A 23,651-nucleotide genomic window follows, 5' to 3' on the forward strand; every position below is an offset into this window, starting at 1 on the left:
GAGAGAGAGAGAGAGAGAGAGAGAGAGAGAGATGGTCTTCCATTGTGACGGACCAACCTGTATCGTAGAGAGATTGTTAAAACTTCAAGTAGATCACATGCACAACGCGCAGTCGGACACTCAAATTAGTTTAAAACACGCGGCGAAACATTGTTATGTTCGAGTTTCGAAACGTGATTAACTGACTTCAAAAAGAACATCAAGTATTTTTTTCCTAACTGATGTACCGCAGAATATGTACCGAATCAAGAGATTAATTATTTATGAACCGTTTTCGCAGCGCCAGGTACAGTGAGGGGAGCGTTTGTTATAAAGTGACGTATGGAAATCGGCTCGACACGCAGTCAGTGTGCCCGGCCCTTCCCATTGTCATACAAGTGTGCAATTTGAATAGCATTTTTGTCAACTTGACAATGGGGTCTCAATCGCTGGTCGTGCCAATGACTGCATGAATAAATAATTGTGTGTTTGAGAAAAGTTATACTCATGTATAAATCTGCATGTCATGCCGTGTTCCCACGCGCGCTGGCTGCTGACAAAACATACGGGCAGAATTTACCGATGATGGACCATCATCCCCTATATTGGTCACGTGACCAGGCAAGTGACTTAACTACATATGTTGGGTGAAAAAGCTGGCCAGCGGAGTGTATCCATCGACAGCCACGAACCAGCGCGATACTCGACGAGCTCGTCGGCTCCACTAACTGCAGTCAACTGTTAAGACAGCCAGCGAATTGGGTCCTCAACCCCCGCTCTTTATCGCAATTAAGCTCAAGCCTTTTACCAAACCTGCCGAACATTTGGTTTCCAGTGAAATAGCGGGGCAGCTGTGGATATTTGACAGTTTCCAGGTACGGGACAGTATCAATCACTCGCTGTATTCGTTGTAACTCGCCCCCGTCTGTAGAGGCCTTCTCATCCGAGACCTGTCCGACCATTTAATATCAAGACCAGAGCGCGTGTGTCGCTCAGATCACAATATCAGATCTCTCGGGGAGAAAATTCGCAATCACAACGCTCCTCAGCTGACAGCGTCGCTAAATAGGAACTTTGTTAAGAACTTCTTCTTCGTTTCCGGCCAGCAAACATGGAAACGTTCGCCGATAAACCAATGAAAGAGTACAGTAACCACAGCATAATGTCGCTGACCAGCCACGATACGCCGAAATCAACGCCTCACGACCCGATGCAAATCGGCATTCTCGCCGCACGGCAGGCAGACGAAACTTCGCACTACCTCGCCAACTGTCCCAGCCCTGGCTCGGACGACGAGTCGCGGTCGACGGGCGACAACGACGAGAACGAACACTTGATCGTCGACATCGACGACAGAGCGGGTGATATCCTTGCCGGCGAAAGTGCCAACGGTACGCCGAATAGCTCCAAAACCACAGAACACATTCCAAATAATATCCAGCAAAGCTACTTCCATTATAAAGGTGAGTTTGCAGTTTTCTTTCAGTTTTGTTACAGTTTTAAGCGTCAAAGTGTGTATTTGTTTAACGGGTTTGTGTAAAGCCGACTTGAGCTTTAATAACAGCAAAGTGAGATAATTGGATTATCGAAAAGCGATCACCACTTCGGAATTGCGCGCTCTCTCTCTCTCTCTCTCTCTCTCTCTCTCTCTCTCTCTCTCTCTCTCTCTCTCTCTCTCTCTCTCTCTCTCTCTCTCTCTCTCTCTCTCTCAACCTGCCGTTTGAGGGTTATAAGCTAATAAGCTAAATGTGTAAACTCCTTCGAGCAACGTCTGAAACATTTTCACGCTTAAAAGTCGACAAACCGTAAATGACACTGGACGTAAACTAAGATTTTTTTTGAAGTCACTTTGTCACGATTTGAGAAGTGCTACACATGAACTTGAAAGTGTAATGACAAATTTCTCCCAAATTGACATTGTGATTGTAAAGTTTGACACTAACTTCGAAGAGAAATGATTTACTGTAGTGCCTTGCAAAAGTGTTACATACAGAAGCCGGGCTAGCTAGTAGGAATTTGATCAGACTTTGCAATAAATACTCTTAAAAATATATTACACTGTTGGCATGTTTTCGAGAATTTCACCAGTCCTTCTTGTACACTACTTTTCTGAGTACAGATATATACCTAGGCACTCGCTCGCTCCTCTCTCTCTCTCTCTCTCTCTCTCTCCTCTCTCTCTCTCTCTCTCTCTCTCTCTCTCTCCTCTCTCTCTCTCTCTCTCTCTCTCTCTCTCTCTCTCTCTCTCTCTCTCTCTCTCTCTCTCTCTCTCTCTCCAAAATGTTTGACTATTTTTCTCACATTTAATCCCCTATTTTTTCTAAAGATGTATGTGTTTACTTACTTAAATCGGCAATTAAAAGAGCAAGGTACCGGGGATCGCAGAGTCTAGATCTGTTCGTTGCGATTTCTCGGCTGAAGACAAAACTCTTTAAATACACTGATTAGGAACGACCGCTCCAAAGATTGACATCGACAAAACAATCCTCAAATTCTTCACGACTTCTTGTCGGCATGAGGACATGAAAAGTGGCCAAGAAATTTAATTAACGATATTAATTAGCGGAGACCAGTCACAGAAACCGACAAAGTATTGTCATTGACAACGAAACAAAAGCTAACAAGATCGTCTTGGCTGTTTACATCGCGTTTCTCACGATCTCACATACTTGGTCGGTAGGTGCCAAGTGTAGCGTCCGTGACGGGACTTCAAGTACTGTATGTTAATAAACACTGCGCTAATTACAATATAGTGTAGGTATTTTTACAACCCCCTCATTCTGTAAGAAAATCTCATTTCATTAGTTTCTTATCTTGTCAAGTCTTGTTCATCTTTTAAAGAAGGGTAAACGAGAAATCATGTCTCGTCGTGAAGGGATTAAGCAACTCTCTCTCTCTCTCTCTCTCTCTCTCTCTCTCTCTCTCTCTCTCTCTCTCTCTCTCTCTCTCTCTCTCTCTCAAATGCAAGAAATACACATGCTAGATGGATTTTAGAGTTAATTCATTCAGACGTACTATGTAAAACATCGAAAACTTCACCGACAGAAAGGACCGGCAAACAGTTAAATAAATCTTGGTCTAAATGGACAAAAATTGTTTAGTATAACGAGCTTAGAAAAAGTGAACAAGAAAATACAAAACTGAAAATATAACACGATTTGAAGATCTGAAGCCGAGGTACATGATTGTGAGGGGAAGGGATGGGTCATTTAATGAAACTGACAATGTTGCATTTGACCTCATGACAACCATATCTTCTATATGATACCAGCGTAAAAAAAATCATAAAAGCGCAAGAAAGAAACCATTTTCTATATATTCTTCCTTTGTTCGCATACAGGGCAACGCGGTTAGCCTCTTGCCAAAGCGGCAAACCCGAGGTGTCTCTTAGACCGCCAGTATACCCTTAAGCGCTACTTGTCGAATTCTCAGATCAGCTTTGAGAGTATATATCGCATGTCTGGCCGACATGGGAGAGAAGTTTTGATATTCTGTTATTGCGATCACGCAAACGCACCATGCAGGGTTAGAGTCTGAGAGTGGGCCGGCACGACGATTTCGTCCACTGTTTCTGTTGTTCGTCGACGTTTTGAATTTTTGTTTTGAGAACTGTTTTGTCGTTTGTGTTTCTCGCACTCATCGTGTGTTGAGCAGTCCGGGCTTCATCAATGTCGTCGCTTCGAAATCGCTTAAAAATGACGAAATGCAATGCAGTCAGCACGATTGCTTGTTTTGTTATGTATGCTTCCAATCGTTTGTTTTCTCCAAGATGTGTATATACAAGTTCCTTGTCTTTTTTATATATTGTTGATTTTACGTTGTTCATTATCCAGCACCCCTCTTGTACTGGCCGACACGCTGAAGTCGTCGACCCCCATGCGCTCCTTTGCTGAAACCTTACAATCAACTTCTCTGTACTAAAATTATTTCCTTCTCGGTCGAAGTGCCGATCCACCGCGAAGTTCCGTGTTTGTCGCGCCAGCAGAACTGCGAGCGGTACCAGCCTGGGTTGTATCGCGTGCCCTGTAATGTAATGTTTCACATTTACAAAGTTATGCCACATAACCTCGCGTCACGGCAAATTAGACTCCAATTTGCATTTTATATGGCTGTTCACCGTATCATACATGCGTTAGTCCTGAGCGCGCTTAAACAAACCCGTGAGCGCGCAAAAAAAACTGCTTACTCAATTATCGCCCATTTTCTACTAACCGCTGATTTCCACGAATTTGACGAAAGATCCCGTATTCAGTGCTTTGTTTGTTCATTTCTGTGGGGCCAATAACGAGTTCAATGAATAAAATTATTAGCTATTTGCGTGTTAAAGAAGGTAATGTAGACACAGTGCGTAACGCCGAGTCGTACCATATGGCTGTCGATAAAGCGCTCAGTGAGAAGATAAGGCCGCCACTGTAAAATGTGTACCGTCATAATGTTGGTGGATCGTGTCGTCTACTTTCTGTCCTATGAATTAAGCACTCGGGCAAATACGATTTGCAATAATGTCTATAAAAATAAGTCATTATGCCTGCCCCTTTGTTCGTTATTGTGGTCCTGGTTGTCGACTCAACCAGCATTTTTTATCCATTCCGTACCCAGCGGCCCGTGTCCTTGGCTACACGGTTTTTTTTTCTGCGTTATTTTTTTAGTATTTATGTGTCGATCATGAGACATGTTGCCACTTCGATGGATTCAGTTCACCCAATATCAAACACTTTTTCCAATCGTCATTAGTATTACAGATGTATAACTGTGTCAATACAATAATATAGACACAACTGCCGAAAATGTCCGAAGTGAACTTTGTCAGAAATAGACGCCGACAACGAGAACGACGTGGACGCAGTTACGTTCATTTGCAAGCTAGAAATGCCAAAAATATCCCCCAAAACAAAAAATACATGATCTGTCCAGGGGAGAAGCTGACAATCGAACTAAAAAGAATTCAAGAGTAATTTTGTCCCGAGTAAAGGAAGACAGGATGATGTCCTTCAATATTAAACATATGCAACTTGAGGTACAACCTACATAGATGTCAATTTCACATCTGTATTTTTTAAAAATCATCACAGGACCTAAAAATACTTTCTCTTGGAGTTGCTTGCATCGTCGTCGGTGCCAATGACTTAAATAGATTAAGCTGATATTGATGACGCCCAAATTCGCACTTTGAATTGTCGTCGATTAAGAAAGGAAATTAACTTTAACACTTGGGACGATTTACAAATGGGTATTTTAATGCCTTTATCTTTTTTAAAGTTTCAAAAATACTGAATAATCTCCACACACAAGTAATACAAAGTAATTTTTAAAAACATTCTGAGTTATTCTAATTACCACTTTATACCTCACTAATAATTGCCCCTCTTAAACAGGTGTAGTCAAACTGAGATGCGTCCATTGTTATCGCACAAAAGATAGATAAGTTTGTTTTTATTTGTGTTTAATTGTAGCGAAAAACAACAACGCAATAAGATTTTCACGTAAATTGTTTTAAAGTGTTACATTATGTTTTAAAGAGTTATTTAATTTGAAAGGGATAACATCGTTCGGCCTTCCTTAAACAGCTCAGACCTTGCATGGACAAAAATGCCATGTTTACCAGGCCATCATTTGCTCTTTCTACCCTCACAAAGACAAGCTGATAACAGTATTTCATCAGTTTGCTATTTCGGTCATAATTTTATTCATACAAAAACAGCCCTTTTCTGTCGTTTTGAATGACGGCCGAATGAAACTCGAGAAATGTGCGGGCAGCGTTTAGTAGTATTTTTGTATGTATTATAGCTGAATCCATCACTCGACATATGATATGCATATTATCAGCCTGTTAGGGAGGATCTTTTTTTTTGCAAACGCACAAACGAGAAGAAAAGGTGCCACCATCAAAAAGTATGCTCATGGCGTTTTTATCCAAGAAGTTGGTAACGGCAGATCTTCTGGTGCCCGAATAAGGATAATGAGCTCTGCTCAATAGACACAAATTACGAACAATCAGAGAAACCACTTTCAACTCATTCTGACATGAAACATTTGTGATGAGTATCATCGTCATTAATTATAGAAGAGCCAGCCATTAGAATTGTCACTATCGCATTTCTCGATCGACCGGACAATATTCGGAAATGTGTGCATTTGAATAATGGATTTCGACAGAGAGTACAGTCTACGTAATTTTATACTTTATCTCATTTTCAATCGACTGATTATTTTTTTTCACATTTCATTTCTGTTTTTTTCCTGTCTGCGTAAGAATGTACACACAAGTTAAGGAACACTCAGTTTCGCTTTTACTAAGCTGTAAATTGTAAATATCAAAATCTCCGAAATTCAGAGGCCGATACCTAATTTCCCGGGCTGTAAAGATAACAAATCTTCCATCCCTTCTCTCTCCCTCCCCTCTGTCTGGCTCTGTCTCTGTCTGTTTCTCTGTCTCTGTCCCTGTCTCTCTCTCTGTGTCTTTGTCTCTGTCTGTCAATATCTCTCTCTCCAACCCTCCCTCCCTCCCTCCATCCCTCCCCAGCAAAATGTGTGGGCTGATATCAGGCCACATCTGTGTATCTCGCTCTCTATTTATTCGCCTCTATCTGTGGCTTGCAGCCTACCCGCATAGCTTATCGGAGCTGACACAAAAATTCTGTACTGCACGCCCATTTCCATACTTGCCCCATTACAATCAAAGACACGGTCTTCCGATGGCCGCGACTACGCGGATACTGTAAGTGCGGGTAGTCCCTCCTTTGTGCGAAAACACTCCCCCTAACCCCAATATTTCGAGGTAGCCCTCTTGTCCGAGATCCGATCATCCTCTAGAGACATTCAATTTATCTGATAAGATATAAACCTGTTGTTAGGATTATTTTATGACTATTATTTAATTATCAGGGCATGGACACATATATTGTTGACTCATGTGCATTTCCTCTCGACACACAGACTCGGCTATAATCAAGTGATAATGATTTTCGATATATGTAAATCAATCTATCTATCCATCTATCCACCCTCCCATCTATCTATCTATCTATCTATTTATCTATCTATCTATTTATCTATCTATCTATCTATCTATCTATCTATCTATCTATCTATCTATCTATCTATCTATCTATCTATCTATCTATCTATCTATCTATCTATAGTACTATAGTACTATTTATATAGTATATTTCAATCACATAATATGACATATTTTGCAACTGCACGGGTACAAGGAGTTCCGAACAAAGAGGTTACCATGGCCAATAGGGGACATATACAGGGGAGGGGACGGGCTGACAAGATAGCGGCGTTTAAAGTGGCGGGCGTATGTAGAGTTAGCGATTCCGAGCTGAGCTGTGTGAACGAAAGGAGGCGGGGCGCAATTCAACTCGTCCGGGGAACAGCAGGGTTAGGGTTGGTGCTTCTAGTAAGATGGAGGACACGGTTCGGAGGAATATCTTGTCCGTCCAGTATGGTAGTCTTCTGGTCATTGTAGATAGTGACACGTTGAGGTAAAATGCGCCTGGGGGGACATATTCGGATTCTCAAATTTATTTCTCAGACTTTTCTGGTCTACAGGACTCCTTGTAGATCTCATTCAAAGCTCTCAAAGCAAGAAAACTTTTAACGGTGCCGTTTAATTTTTTTTTTTTTTGAAAATCGATTATTTCGTTTTCCAACATAGAGTCAACAGAGAGATGGCGGCCATTTTGAATTTCGAATAACAGTAAATGTTAGGTAATTCGTTTTTTTAGTCAGTAACAAATTTTGAACGGTGACCCTACTTTTATTTTTGATTTAGTGAGAGCTTGGATGAAAGTTTCATGAGGAAAATTTGAGCATAAATTTAAATATTTCCCTTTCGAGGCTCATACTACCTTAATATGTTTAGCAGTAGAGTGAGTGTATACCTACTGTCTGTTCACTGCTGTCTTATCACCACTTGAGATATGCATATGCATTGAGCTTTTGTTGCGGGTTGACTATAACCTTGAATATATGCTCACTTCAAATTCAAACTTAAAATAATAATAATGGAAAGAATGATTCATATACGGTGAACAGAAACGGTTTCCCGAAGTGCAATCGTCCTGAGATCGCTGTGCCACTGTCGTCATGACTAGCTCGAAAGTACGTGGCGACGATCGCATGTGTTGCACTGTAACATTAAACCAACTATCCGATCGGAATCGTCTGGACGAAAATCGTGCAAATTTGACACAAATCGCCGGTTAACTCGCAGCTTCCCTGTTGGTCGTAACCGAGAGAAATAGATGAATGATTGAAGCACGTAATTTGTTGAACAGGCTGTCGCGGGCGCGTCGGTTTACCTTCGCGGGTGAGAGTCGCATCACGTTGCGTCCATACATTGTCCTATCCCCTTTGTCGTTCACGAGGCGTGTACATATCAGGACTTGAAAATTGTTATCTCTATTTCTTCTCCCACTAGGTGATAATTCACTGGACCAGCCACGACGTTACAGGACGGCTTTCACCAGAGAACAGCTCGGCAAACTGGAGAAGGAGTTTCTGCGAGAGAACTACGTGTCCCGACCGAAGCGCTGTGAATTGGCAGCGGCGTTAAATCTCCCAGAAACCACCATCAAGGTGAGTACAAAGAAGAAAGACTTTCAAAATAAATTTAATAATTTGGGATCTCTCTCTCTCTCTCTCTCTCTCTCTCTCTCTCTCTCTCTCTCTCTCTCTCTCTCTCTCTCTCTCTCTCTCTCTCTCTCTCTGAATAAATCAATCATGCTAGAGAGAACGCCTTATGTTTCACACTTTCATTTTGTGTTTATTTGCGTGTACTTGCGCGGTTGTTCACACACTCTTTCCTATGCCTATATATAGGATGGAACAGGGCTTGCCATATTTTGGTCACACTTGATTTACATATTCGATTGTTTGTCACCAATTAACACCTTGTCTATCTCCAATTTTATCCAAGGTGTGGTTTCAAAACAGGCGAATGAAAGACAAGCGACAACGGATGGCTCTGGCGTGGCCGCATCCGGCCGACCCAAGTTTCTACACATTCATGCTGAACGCCTCCCGCTTCGGCTATCCCGGCATGCCACTGCCGTACTACCCACCGAGTATGACATCATTTCCTGCGGCTGCTCCGCCGCCGCCGTCTCCCGCTTCGATGTATAACAACTACGCCATGCATCTGCGTAACAGGGCCGATTTTTTAAGGAGCATCTCCCACCCCTACGCTCGTCTTGGTGGTTCAGTCGACATGCTCCACAGGGGAGGGAGCGTGCCCCCCTATTCTAGGCTACCCAGCTCGATGACCCCGCCTTGCTCCTGTCCTTACGGGATCCTCTGCACGCGCACGCACCAGCCTACTTCACCGTGCGCGCCTGAATGCCATGTGACTCCAACATCAATTTCAAGGGAAACGACAGAAACCACAACATTGACCAGTACATCATCCAGTAGTCATTTTTCGTCGTAATGAAGCAAATAATTGAAACATAGAACTTTACTTTATCAATATTTTGTAGGACATACATTCTGTACTGTCCATTGGATTGCATCCCGTGGAAGAAATGTAACTTGACGATAAACGAATAGCTGGCAACCAATCACTGGCGACCAGTACTTTGCGCGGGGTCGCCAGAGCCAATCAAAATAACGCAGACGACAACGTGGCTATGAACATTTGTCAGCCTTGGTGGAGATAGCCCTGGTCACTTTATCATCCAATCAGAACATGGAAAACGTGAGAAAATAGTCAGAACTGTCGATAATGCGACCATAGCAAAAATTAATCATTTGCACCAACCTTGAAGCTGTTTTTCAGGTCAGGTTCAAGTTTAACATTCTTTCTTCCGATGTATCCAAGTAAATAATTAATGATCAGACAATTTTTTTTTCAATTTTTATAGTTTTATATCCCAGTTTATGATTACGCTCATAAACATACTGTTCTGTTCTTTCGCCTTTGATACCCGTTTTATTTGTAAATTAAACTTTTCCACACCCGTTAACCCAAAGTCCTCGAAATTACAAGCAAATGCTTGTCTTCTTTCTCATTCGTTTAACTGGGCCTGTCCTTAAAAAGGTCTGACTCTTTTTGTACGTGCTAAACCGCTCTCTTGTTCAAAAATATCTATCTTACAATCGGATATTTAAGTATTTTAGTTCCGTTGAGAACTTCTACAGAAATATTGCCAGGCAGGAAAGTTGATCAAAATATTACTTTCCTCCAATTTTTCGCCATTTTGAAGTAATCGGTGCCCATTTGTATGTTCACACGAACCAGTACTGCAAGAAACTATTCGAGACTAAAGTAAAAGTGGACGCTTTATTGATTCATTAAAGGGACAATAACTCTAACTTTTGATAATATTTTCATTATTTTGTTCTCGAAAACAAACTCACTTTCTTCTTGCTGTCGCTAAAGTATCTGGAAAGACAAATCTTTAGCAGCGGCAACATAGTGCGTTTGGTTAGGTATGCAACGTTGATATTGAGGACTGATTGCAAGTACGCTCCTCGAAAGTGAAAGACTTACACGTTTGCTCAAACTTTCCTCGATCAGACTTCCAACCATTCTCTTCCCAAATCAGGAATAAAAATCAGGGGTCACTGTGCGAAATTCTGTACTAGAGAAACAAATTACCTCAGCATTAATCGCTATTTGAAATTCAAAATGGCTACTAATACTACTGCATCCCTATGATAGCTCTACTGGCCAAGTAAATTTTCGATTTTCGAAAAACTAAGACCGTGAGAATTTTTCTTATTCCAAGAGCTTTAAAATGAGCCCCCACAAGTGGTAGATCAGAAAAGAATTGGCAAAATTTGAGCGTCCGAATTTCTGTCCCCGAGACACACTTTAAATTAGAATTCAGCTGTCAAGAATTTAAGTTAGTGTTGACCAGCCAAACAATACTACACATTTCAACATGAATGGATTTGAGAGAAAAACGTTGAGAAACTACACTATACGAACAGAAATAAGTTTAGAAAAAAGATCAAAAGTTAAGGCTAATGGAACTGTAAAACGTTTCAATAATATTTATATGTGAAATATAAAGTGTACATATATTTAAGAAAGTAGTACGATATAAGTCTATACTCTCCACTTTACGGGTAGGCTATAAACAATCAGTCATGTAGATTTCACCTGCCATACCACTGCTACTCGTCTTATTATTGTTATTTTATTCAACTAGCAGTGGTCTTTTTTTCTAAAGAAACTTGTCTTCCTCAAAGGTCTTGAGAAAAAGATTGAGTCATTTCCATTGGAGCGGTTGTTCACGTTCCTTCTGAAGATGGACGAGTGTCGGTCATTTTTTTGAACAAAAATATGATAAAACACACAGATAAGAGTATTATTACTGTATTGCCGTGAACAAATATTCTTGTAAATAATTTATTGAACAATGAGAAATTAAAAGTAAACTTTTAAGAAAATGTGTATTTTTATCGCAGATGTTTCATTTTTGTGTGAGCGTGTAATTGGGTGAGGTCGAAGGTCAGATATCTCTGCATGCTCCCGGGCGAAGATGGTATGCGGCACCTCGGTGCTTTCAACAATCCGTCCAGCATCGCTCTGTTTCTAATGTACTTCTGATCCTTTAAACGAACCATAACGACCCATAAGGCAAGTCTGACGAAAGTGTTTTCCCTCGAACATTTACACGTTAGATTCTTCACAGTTTTTGTTCTTTAATAACAGTTTATTTTGAGACAAAATTTATGTGGTTCTGCCTTAAAGTCGATTCATGAAGAGCCCTCACGGTTTTCCAAATGTTAAAGTTATCGCCACAAATTCATTTTGGATCATGTATACCAAACCCAGTCCTATTTTATTCAAATATTGTGCCATTGTTTATGTGATCTGGCTACAATATTTCTTTCCTTTGTGGATGAGCGGTAGAGTAAAATCGTTTCAGACGACCAAAAATGGCGGGAAGAATACTGTTGGTGTAGATTTTTACGTACCATAAACAGACAAAACAGGCAGACAGAAAGACCGAAGTTGATAATGAAATCGACGAAGGGACAATATCAATTCTGATTGGGTGTGAAGCAGTATAAAGGAAGAATGTGAGATGTGAACGAGAAAGAACGAGACTCAAAAATCTTCTTTTACACTGAATTCAGTCGATCATGTTCTGCCTTTAGGCTTATTCATTAAAGAGACCATTTTGCAGAAATTCTGAAAATAATATGAATCGGAAAGTGACCTTCATAAAAAGAAGTCGTGTGGTATTTGTTATCTTGATGTGTCAAACTGTTAAATATCAATAACTCTACTTACACAACAACAACAACAACAACAACAACAACAATCCGCAGGAATATTACACGAACGGCTGCAGGCTCTGTGTAGTCCCGGGTACAGGGTATGTATAAAAGCTTGTCTCACATGTGATTTCTGGTAAAATTTCAGAGCCGTCTTCACAGAATTTCCCCAAGTCAGTCAGTACATGACTATATACTAACCAAGTAATTTCTGTCAGTATAAAGTACTGCAAGTTGACCATCAGTCTGAAGCTCTAGGTACAGAAAATCTCTCAGCTGTAGTATTGGATGACCGGTATGGGGTCTGTAAATTCATAAATATTCAACAGAGTTTTAAACATTCTCAGAGATAACAGGTCAGAATGTATATGAGAGGAATTCCAACATTCCTGAGCCTTGTCACATGCCCGTCGACATTGAACTGTCAACAGTCATGCCAAAAAGGTACTGATTAAGACACGTTAGGCCCAGTCACACCTGTATGCACTTTCATTGCATAGACCTGAATCAAAGTGAGTACCGCCCTGTGTCATCTTTGCCTTCAGACACCCTTTGTCACAGCTCTCTTATATGGATGATTTTGTTATTATTCTTGTTGACGAAGATACCCCATTCATTCAGTCGGTTATGCCTTGCACCAGACAATAGACCCTGCCACATACAGATATATATATATATATATATATATATATATATATATATATATATATATATATATATATATATATAGTGAAGTATGTAATTCTTCGGCCTCATTTCGACAAGGCTGACAAGGCTGATGAAAGTGTTTCTCGATTTGTAGTCGAATAGTCTGCAAGTGGTATAGCGAAACGCTGAAGACTTCGGTTCTTTGAAATGCCCTCGCCAATTATTCAAATGAAAACTTGCCATAATGCTCCGTTTTCACCGTGTATTTTTGAGGTCTGTTCGGGCAGCTCGGACGTCTAAAAATAGACAAGATATATTAGAGGGGTTAGCCGAAGGATAAAATGCTAGTGCGCGACCGGACGACACAGTGCAGGCGTTTTGGGGTCAAATGTCAACTGAACTTTCATCACCTCGGAAAGATAAATACTTTTTTTGGTGTTGGGTCGACTCTCGAAGCTACTGCAAACTTAGGAGACTAGTACTTTATCGTCAGCTCTCCAGGGCATTTTGTTTTACGAAGACTTTTTTAAGTTCCAGGTGCAGAAATGGTGCTCTGACGGGGAACATTCTGCTAGGCAAGCCCGCCGTTCAACTGCAGTCTGCGAAACCTGCGCAAGTGAGCGAGAGTATACTAGTATCGCGCGGTTTCCCAACGTTTTGACTGAAGTTGTTGAGTGACTGGTCACGGTAACCATGGCGGGTTCTACTTTCAAAGATGATGCGACGTCGAGTCACCGATGCGTCGTTCGGGAGGAAAAAACACTTTCAGAAGCCGCTAATGACACAGATGAACTGCACTAATGACATTGCATTATGCTAATAAGGCTAGTAAAACGCCAATAAAAAGTCGACTAAATACATTCCCCACTAAGCTCCTGAACGACCGCAATAACCGAAGGCTAGCAAGATAAAGGGGTTGGTCAAATGCCTTGCATTAGATCAAATGTTACAAAAAGACGTTTCCTTTAAGAGAATGTCTTTAACGGATTATCTCAGCTCTCGTAGCGTTTTAGCGAAATCGTGTGATTTCGTTCGCTCTGTACGTAAACACGGCGTAACAAGGAGGGAAATATTTTCAATTAACGCAAACATGTCTCTGAAATGTGTTAGTCACCCTTTTCTTTATCTAAAGAAAGACCAGGAATTTTACGGTAAATTTTCTACGACTCAAACACCCCTTTCTGTTTCCGTCGACTCTAATTAAGATCAAAGTATGTCTTCAAACTTAAAAATATGAACAGATCTGCCAAATCTGTCGGCTGTCAATCATCGGAAACGCAATTGTACAACCATGGAGGTAGGAAGACCTCCATGGTACAACGTAACGGCGAGAGAGAGAGAGAGAGAGAGAGAGAGAGAGAGAGAGAGAGAGAGAGAGAGAGAGAGAGCAGTTATCGTTAGGAGGGAAAAGAACAATAACTGGTGGTAATTTTTATGTTTATATCGATTCAACAATCCTAAAAGAAGTAATGAAGAACACCTTCTTATCATTGCGTCATGTTGACGTAAAACGATCACCATCGCCAAGAAAGCAATTAAATGGCAAATGCTATAGATTTAGTTATTCTTACAGTTATGAGCTCGGGTGTTTTGCGAGTGACACGGCCGTGCTTGATAACTGACTCCGACTGGATACAATATGCAATGGGAATAAGGCCATCATCGAACGCAATGGTACTACCTTAAACCTACAGACCGTGCAAAGTTGAAGGGAAAAACACACCTATTTTCGCTCGATTTTTATAGTTTTGGGAGGATTTGTCTCATATTGTTGCGTGCTATCACTCTTCATTAAAATAGGTCAACATTATGACACAAAGTCGTTCACAACGCAAAAAAATTGTTGAACGGCATGTTTCGGTCGCTTGGCGTGACGTAATTGGTTCGTTGCTATTCAGGTGACCGTGTCACTAGTAGTGGGATCAATTACATGCTATAATGGGATAAGCTGCTAGTGTTTGTATCTACCTTTTCGAAGTTTATAAATAATTAATGTTGACGACGGCGCGGTGACAGAACGGTCTGCTATTATGATGTTACGATAACACCGTAATCAGGTTATTAGTGACTCGCTTTTCTGCAACAATTCCGAGCTTAACAAAAGACCAGAAGTCCTTTTATTGCCTCGCGCAGTCATTAAGAACACATCATTACCATCTTTTGAATCACAGTCTGTTTTCTCCATTGCAGCCGTCGAATCCACGACCGAGTCGGCGGTTATCCACCCGGAATCGACCCCTCGCCTGCCGTCAACGGACCACCACTTAGTCGCGCTGTCGCGTTACGGCCGTGGCCTGGGCAGACGACGGGCCAGTTCCGTCAGACACAATCCGGGAGACTTTTGAACAGGCCCCACAATGGTGACAACATGTCATTTGTAAAAAGGCCTTTGATGCAACCTCGCCTTTTCAAGTGCAAATTACAGTGGGTAATAAAATATAATACCCGATGATCGGCTACCGAGGGTGTCGGTCGCTTTTTGAGTGGCCACCGTGTGAAGGTAATCGTCGTGGCGCGATTCAAATATCAGCAGATTCAGTTATGCGCATGTCTGTAGTTGTTCGCATCGAAAAATGGGCTTCAAAAGTCAAAATTTTAGGCCCCGCGCTCTGCAGTTCAGGGCGAGACAAAAAATTGTTTACAGGTTCATACGTTTTTTGGATCATAAAACTGATGGTCGCAGATAACATCGGCTGCAGATGTACTGAGCATGTTTGAAGGTGTCGCCATAAGCAGGCGCAACTGCAAATTATGGCACGACACACTGCGAGCGAGAAACCTTCGCGACAACACAGTGTGACATTCACTAAGACAATAAGTCAATATAAATCATTACCCGGTTTCATCAAAATGTGTAATTACTCCGTAAGTCTCCAGAAGCAAGCACGGATTGAACAATGTCTTAAGGACAATTAAAAACGTGTTTCTCAAACTATCGACCTGTTCTGTTCTGTTCCCGGTCGATCGTACATTTGCTACCTCAGACGAAGAGGCTTGTAAGTTTGTCAGCACATCGTCTCAGCGCCCCAAACCCGTAGATCTAGAAAGTTTAGTTGACTGGTAAACATTATGGGACCTGATTTCCGGGGACTGGACCGTCTCTTGAAGTGTGACAAACACCCCTACACTGCCGTCAAAGGCGTGAGGAAAACCCAGTCGGCAATTACACTAAATTACTATAGAATGGACGTAAAGCCAACGGAGTATAACGATCGAACAAACCTAAGACCAATTTTCAATGGCCGGCAGCTAGACCGAAGCCAATAACCGCTTAATGGCGATAATACAAGGTTTCTCCCTCTTTTTAACCCATGCCAAACATTTGTTTTGTGTAGATCGACTTTAAGAGGGTGCCATCGCTTTGAAATAATTGTTGTGTTTCTTGTCAAAAGTTTCCCCTTTTTTTTCGAAAACGGAATTTGATCATTTTGGTGTACAAAGAATTTCCATCCAGTTTGCGGTTTGAATTAAGTGCACGTTCATCGGAATAGAATGTAACATTTTGGTGCTAAAATAACTATGCAAAGTATGTCTTTCTTTGCGCCATGCCTTCAAGCACTTTTTGTAGGCTGCCCGAGTTTTTCCACCAACAACTCTCCAAGAGCGCGCGAAAGTAGCATATATATCCAAGTAAGTTGCTTTGATCCAAAATCAAGCATGTAAGCTGTTTGGAAGACGAGTTTTGTCGGTTTACTTTCAGCACAAAAAGTTTGGTTTTGTGTTAAGCGATGTGAGTAATGAAATTCGACAGGGTACAACTTCTTTACAAACACATTTTATTACCCTCATTATCGTCTGCATCCGCATACCGTCTTTTCTGCGCTTTATTGATTTCCGCCGATTTCTTTCTCGACAACAAATCAACAAGAAACGATTTACAGTCCTGATCGCCCCTGATTTCAAGGGAGAGGCGTCCCTCTTTAAAAGGCAACACAAGGGTACATTCCTTCACCGGATGACTCCAAGACTTTATGTGCTCACTTTTCATGCCAAAAGTCTGATTTTTTTCTCCAAATTAGCACCGTACAAGCCAAAACCCCTACAACTTTTTGTCGACTACCGAACTTGTCTAAAATTAACCCAGTGAGTGTCACTGTTTTGAGTTTCCGAACTGACTGGCAGTCGATGGCGGCTCCCTAACAAACGCTGTGGGTTAAGTAAGTAAAATGACATACAATGATTATTATTGCCCGGTTTTACGAGGGCGCCCACTATATCACAATGCCCAGCCCCCAGGGCGCGAAGCAAATGTTTCACAGTTGGTCGGCCGAGGGTCCCCTTGTGTCAAGGACTAACTAGTAATTTTTATGGTCTAACTACTGATGCAAGATATAGCTGAAAATATGGCGGCAGCTTATATTGTCTCCTTTTGCCAGAATAATGAAGAATATGTGATTTGCCGGATCTACTTAGTAGACACGACCTTTCGAACCAAGGAGGCAGTTCTTCCAAAATTTCATAGGATCGCATCCTAACCACTGACTTCTATTACGCGCCTTCTTGAAAGGTACCGCGAAAACTTTTAAGGCACTGTCTTGAAGTTTCTTTTGAAATGTATTAATTATTGTTCTGGAATCGCTTCTCTGTTCATCTTTAAACACCCCATGCGAATTATGAGCGGAGGGTGGGGAGCTGACACCATCGTGGTTTGTGTGGGTGCCTTTGTGCTTTTTACGGCTACTAACTGACCGCCCCTCAAGGGACAAACAGCTCACCAAAATAGAAGCAAGCATAATTATCTCAATTCTCGCCCAACCACGACAACATAAGTACAAAAAGCTGTCGAAGAAAATGACCTCAATATGTAACAAATTTCGCAGAGCGTCCATTAGAAATAAGATAATATCCTCAGCAAAATATCTGACAGGCCTTAATTACATCGTTCTGTTTCCCGATAACTTCGCCTTCTTCAGTTTTGTTGCGTGGTGCGATTTACAGTGACGTTACAACGCACCTCAACATAAGAAGAAGTAAACATTTGCCCAAGCTTTCCTTGAGAAACTGAAAATAATCCCTTTTCAAAATCAAGAATTAAAAGAGGTCATCTGCAAAATTCGGTACCAGAGAAACAACATACATGAGACATACAGATATAGTAGTCATTCCCTTGTTAGTTCTAGGGGGAAAATAATTTTCATTTTTCGAGAAAAAACAAAATTGCTTGAGAGTGTACTCACTCCATGGGCTTACAAAAAAGCCCCACATGCGGTAACAGTTTTTTTTAAAAAAAAAACAAAGAATGCGAAAATCAGTCCCAGAGTCGCATTCTACATGGAGTTACCACTGATATTCCCTGTCTGTATCAAACGACAAACCTGTACCGTGACAACCACAAAAAGTACAACTCATTTTCGTGCCATATAAATTTTGACGGAGAGTTGTCTGGCCATAACGTTTAGATCGACCAAGGCTCTCTCTCTCTCTCTCTCTCTCTCTCTCTCTCTCTCTCTCTCTCTCTCTCTCTCTCTCTCTCTCTCTCTCTCTCTCTCTCTCTCTCTCTCTCTCTCTCTCTCTCTCTCTCTCTCTCTCGTAACGATTAGCAAAACACATACACATAAATTGCACATAGAGGATAGACATGAGACGTGTCAGGCGGGGAAGAACCGTATTTGTTGTTGGGGGGACAGTGTGAGGAAGGGGCTGATAATGATGGCCTTAGAGCAATGGAGACAAAGCCGAACGTACAGACATATAGTGACGTTCATAAGACGTCTCGAAGCAGAGAAAGCAACGCATTCAGAGACAGACGGAGATCCGTGGCTTTCTGTGCACAGTCAGACACACAGACAGAAAGTCAGTGAGTCAGAAAGCAGGAAAGAAACCGTAAGGCACAGTAAATACCCTGATAAAACAGAATGCCAGGGGTAGAGTGAAAAAGAGAGAAGTAAAGACACATAGAAAGATAGAGAGAGAAACACAACCGTAGAGAAACAGGAAAAAACAGTGTAAGAGGGACGCGGCTTAATATAGTGATTTCTGGGAAATTAAATGTGACAGACTAACGAATTTCGTTAAAGCAGTGTCACCTGGTTCGGTCGAGAGGATAACACCGATGGCACGTGTCCAAGGAGGATATCCATGTATTAATCATTATTATACAAAACTAATATATCATATACTTCCCCTTCAGGACAGATCGCTGGAACATAATTTGACGCAATTGCAAAACCGCCTTTCAGGGCGTACCGAAAGGCCTCGTACAGAAATTAGTTGCGAAGTTAAATTGACACCTAGCGTCTCAATTCAATCTCAAGGAGCATCTTCATAACTCTCAGGAGTGTACCCACTTTACTTCTCGACTTTTAATGTGTATTAGAGGAGGTTTGGGTGAGCGATGGCGTCAGACACAAACAAGTTTGAAAGACTTGCGGCTCTTTGTTTAGAAAAACAGTTTGAAGTTGACGGTAAGTAGTTTAGCAATGTGAGCTGCCAGTCTCTGCTGGTACCAGGCTCCTAAATCTCCGAGTCCGCAAATATACAAGAAATCATGTACGTAAGTTAGTGAGTCTAAATTGGTGAGTGCGGAAATGAGTGAGTGAGGAAGTGAGTTAGCGAGCAAGCAAGCTAGCAAGTAAGGGAGGAAGGGAGTGACTGAGAGTATTTCGGTTACAGTAAGGGTGTGAGTCTGTCTGTCTGTCTGTCTGTCTGTCTGTCTGTCTGTCTGTCTGTCTGTCTGTCTGTCTGTATGTATGTATGTGTGTGTGTGTATGTATGTATGTATGTATGTATGTATGTATGTATGTATGTATGTATGTATGTCTGTCTGTCTGTCTGTATGTATGTATGTATGTATGTATGTATGTATGTATGTATGTATGTATGTATGTATGTATGTATGTATGTATGTATGTATGTATGTATGTATGTATGTATGTATGTATGTATGTATTTACATCCGGTATGTATATATTTATGTATGTATCCATCCATCCATCCATCTATCTATCTATCTATCTATCTATCTATCTATCTATCTATCTATCTATCTATCTATCTATCTATCTATCTATCTATCTATCTATCTATCTATCTATCTATCTATCTATCTATCTATCTATCTATCTATCTATCTATCTATCTATCTATCTATCTATCTATCTATCTATCTATCTATCTATCTATCTATCTATCTATCTATCTATCTATCTATCTATCTATCTATCTATCTATCTATCTATCTATCTATCTATCTATCTATCTATCTGTCTGTCTGTCTGTCTGTCTGTCTGTCTATCTATCTGTCTACCTGCCTGTTTGTCTTTCCATCGAAATATTCATTCATCACTCTACTCTCTACTCATACGAAATATAACGAGGAATGCAAAACTGCGAGATTAACTAAATAGGTGCTGATCAAACGAAAATGGTCAATACAGCTATCCTTAGTACCCTTAAAATATCTTAACTGTGATTGTTAGGAAGTATTTGATGACAGCCAGGCAAAGTCAAGACACCCGAGAGATAAACGATATTATTTACGGCAACAAGAACATTGGAACGAAAACGGTTTCGAAGACAAAATTCTTCTGGCAAAAATGCGAGACATGAGATGGCTACCCGTGGTTTGCGAAAGGCGGGAGCGGTTTCCCGCGGAAATATGTAATCAGAACAGATCGTTATGGCCGTGGCGTTATTATCTAACCCGTCGAATACGCGAAAGCACGCTTCTGGTTGCAGACATGTTGGCGCCTGTCATGATCAAAAACCGTCCCCACGCTTATTGATCGACTCCTGCGCATCACAAATTTTGCCCGAGTGCCTTCTTCCCGCGCTGTCTCCAAAATGAAACGTAATAAAACAGAAAATTTTGCAATAAATGGCCTGTCGCCTTCCATTAAGCTGAAGCGATAATTATGGCGGGAAATTAAGTAGCTAATTTTTTGTGGATGTCGTACGATTGGCAGGTAATTGAAACAATTAGGTAGTGTGGAGATACGGGATGACTTCGGAGTTATTAATATAAAATCAAAATTGCAGTCAGATCAGAGAGCTGTGATTTTTTACGATATGACTAGATGACCCGAGTCAGAAATCTCATTGAATTTTAAACATCTTCCAATCACATTATGATCGTTACTCAAACACAATTACGTTGTATTATTATCAAGTAAAATAACATAACAGTATCGGGTTATTTACGAGTCTCGTTAAACATCCTAAGCCAAAGTGCAAGCCAGGACAGCCCAATTATTATTTTTATTGCATCGCAATTCGATTTTTTTATTGTTGTAAACCTGTGCGATGGAACTAACTGATGATGTTCTCAACCAACAGACAGTCACGGAGAAAGTTTACACGCCATAAAATAATTCATCTTCGATCGGGAATGAGGTTCATATAATATTTGAAGTGCTGCGGTTACTTTTTTATAGAACCATAATTTTGATCACACTTCTGATTTCACTGCCGGCACAATAAAGATCAGTAGAGAATCGAATTATCTATCTACGGCAAGCCACCTATATGTCGTCCATATCACAATATATATCCTATACACAACCACGATTACCCGGTACCGTCTCCTCTGTCTGTCTGTCACTCATTCACATATTCTCTTCTGACCCTACCCCATCCACATATCTCTGTGTCTGCCTGTCTGTCTGACGGTCTATCTATATATCTATCTATATCTGTCTATCCATCTGTCAATTTATCTATCTATCCGTCCGTCTGTCCATCCATCCATCAATCCATCGATCTATCTGCCTGTCTGTCTGTCGGTTAGTCGGTCCGTCCATCTATCCATCCATCTATCCATCCATCTATCTATCTATCTATCTATCTATCTATCTATCTATCTATCTATCTATCTATCTATCTATCTATCTATCTATCTATCTATCTATCTATCTATCTATCTATCTATCTATCTATCTATCTATCTATCTATCTATCTATCTATCTATCTATCTATCTATCTATCTATCTATCTATCTATCTATCTATCTATCCATCTATCAATCTATCTATCTATCTATCCATCTATCTATCTATCTATCAATCTATCTATCTATCTAATATAGTATCTATCTATCTATCTATCTATCTATCTATCTATCTATCTGTCTATCTATCTATCATTTATTTGTGTATCTTGTCTGTCTGTCTGTCTGTCTGTCGGTGTCTATCTGTCTAACTAACTTTGATATCATTTAATCTGTCTCTGTTTGCTTGCCCGTTGATGCCAGTTCTTTCACCCAAACCATGTCTCCTTCGCACAATGTAAACACTTTGAATATTCTCAAATGCAAAACTCTACGAAATGCCGCGCTGTCATTGGCATATACGTCTTTGTACCTTTTGGTGTAGAATTCAGTTTCTTCCTGGAGTGGCGCAGAAATAGCAAAATCGCTTTGAAACGCATTCCTAGTAAAATGGAAGCCCATTTCCAGCTGCAAGAAGTCCACCTTTTACCTACAGACAAAGACGAAACAGAAACCCCCCTCCACCTCCCCCACCGCTGCAACCAAAGAAGACACGTGCGGTACAGTGACAGAGCCTCGTTTTGGTTGTCTCCTCCAGCATCGCTCTCATTCCTCAAATTAATTTCAATGGAGTCCCCGATGTGAACGATGGCAGAGCAGAAAACCTATCATGAACCCTGCCTGAAGTCACAAACCTAATAACTACACAATCGTGGTGGCGATTGGCTGTCACCCCGGGCTACACAGCGTCCTCTAAATAGACCAAAATCGGTTATCCGCCCGCACGGAAAATTATTTTGAACTTGAAGTTAACTGCAATAAATCATGAGATACTAAGGGCTGTCAGGTGACCGAACCCCCTACTGAAAAAGTACATTGTCAAAATTGGTTCAATATGATGGGTAAATTTCTCAGAAAAACAAAGCAAATAATATTGGCGGCCTTGTTCCCAAATTCGACACTTTGAAAGCAGATTATATTTTACAGAACTCTAAGCTGAAATTATTTTCATATAGATTCTAGTATTTTTGCGTTGTTTATTAAATAGTGTTTTGATCTGTTCCCTAAACTATGGTAGATTTAAATTCATTGTCGTATACCGTCTGTATTATCTGTTATGTCAAGGGTGATATTGATATCTGAATTGAAGTCCGGACAAAAAGTCAATGGTCAAAAATAGCACTGCCCAATAATCTACAGAATGTGTTGTGTTTCAAAAAACCAATATTATTTGTACATCAGTTTCAACAAACGTCATTGAGAAGGGGAAGAAATAAATTGTTTTTCTGCGACAAAAATAAAGTAAAATGTTATCAAAACTTACAGCTATTGCTTCCTTTAACCCTTTTAGAGCCAAAGTCGATTTTTGTTGCCTTTATACAATATAACGCCGACATTTTTTTTTCAGATCTAGACAATTTTTCTGATTTTTCCAACAATTTTGAACCAAAAGTGTAAGCCATGAAAATGTATGTCCATTTGGTCCAAAATCATGGACAAATTATTGAAAATTTCATAAAAAAATGGTAAATTATAGCCCTGATATTTTGGGGAAAGTTAGAGCTCAAAGGGTTAATTGCATCAACTGTTCAAAATTTCTCAGTCAAGAAACGGACTGCCCTTTTTGTTTGCTTTTTGAAGGATATTGTTTTATTTGTACGGGAGTAAGTCGCTGCTACTCGGTACGTGGTTCATACGATGCTCTTTTCATGGCGTGTATTTGGGCCCCGTGTCACATACCAGGAACATTAAACTCAAGTGCTTCTTAAGTTTAAGATAACACGCCGGCCGTTTCTCAGTCTGATAAGATATTCAGGCGCGTGGCAGCGGCCTTGAACTCAAACTGTAACATTTCATCTG

At 40.7% G+C, this 23,651-nt stretch overlaps 1 protein-coding gene across 1 annotated transcript; it reads left to right on the forward strand.

The window, feature by feature from the left end:
* The first annotated feature begins 500 nt into the window (after positions 1 to 500).
* LOC139124073 (homeobox even-skipped homolog protein 2-like) lies at positions 501 to 11,389 on the forward strand. Its single transcript, XM_070690203.1, has 3 exons — positions 501 to 1,442; positions 8,411 to 8,568; positions 8,909 to 11,389. Exons 1-3 carry the CDS (start codon positions 1,091 to 1,093, stop codon positions 9,416 to 9,418), a joined length of 1,020 nt encoding a protein of 339 aa, XP_070546304.1. The 5' UTR covers positions 501 to 1,090; the 3' UTR covers positions 9,419 to 11,389.
* The last annotated feature ends 12,262 nt before the right edge of the window (positions 11,390 to 23,651 follow it).

Source organism: Ptychodera flava (genome assembly GCF_041260155.1).
Source record: "Ptychodera flava strain L36383 chromosome 23 unlocalized genomic scaffold, AS_Pfla_20210202 Scaffold_23__1_contigs__length_28996876_pilon, whole genome shotgun sequence".
Lineage (NCBI taxonomy): Eukaryota > Metazoa > Hemichordata > Enteropneusta > Ptychoderidae > Ptychodera > Ptychodera flava.

Coding starts and splice junctions, on each gene's coding strand:
- LOC139124073 (XM_070690203.1), top strand. CDS start 1,091: ATGGAAACGTTCGCCGATAAACCAATGAAAGAGTACAGTAACCACAGC. Junction 1,443..8,410: donor AAGCTACTTCCATTATAAAG/GTGAGTTTGCAG, acceptor TTCTCCCACTAG/GTGATAATTCACTGGACCAG. Junction 8,569..8,908: donor TCCCAGAAACCACCATCAAG/GTGAGTACAAAG, acceptor ATTTTATCCAAG/GTGTGGTTTCAAAACAGGCG.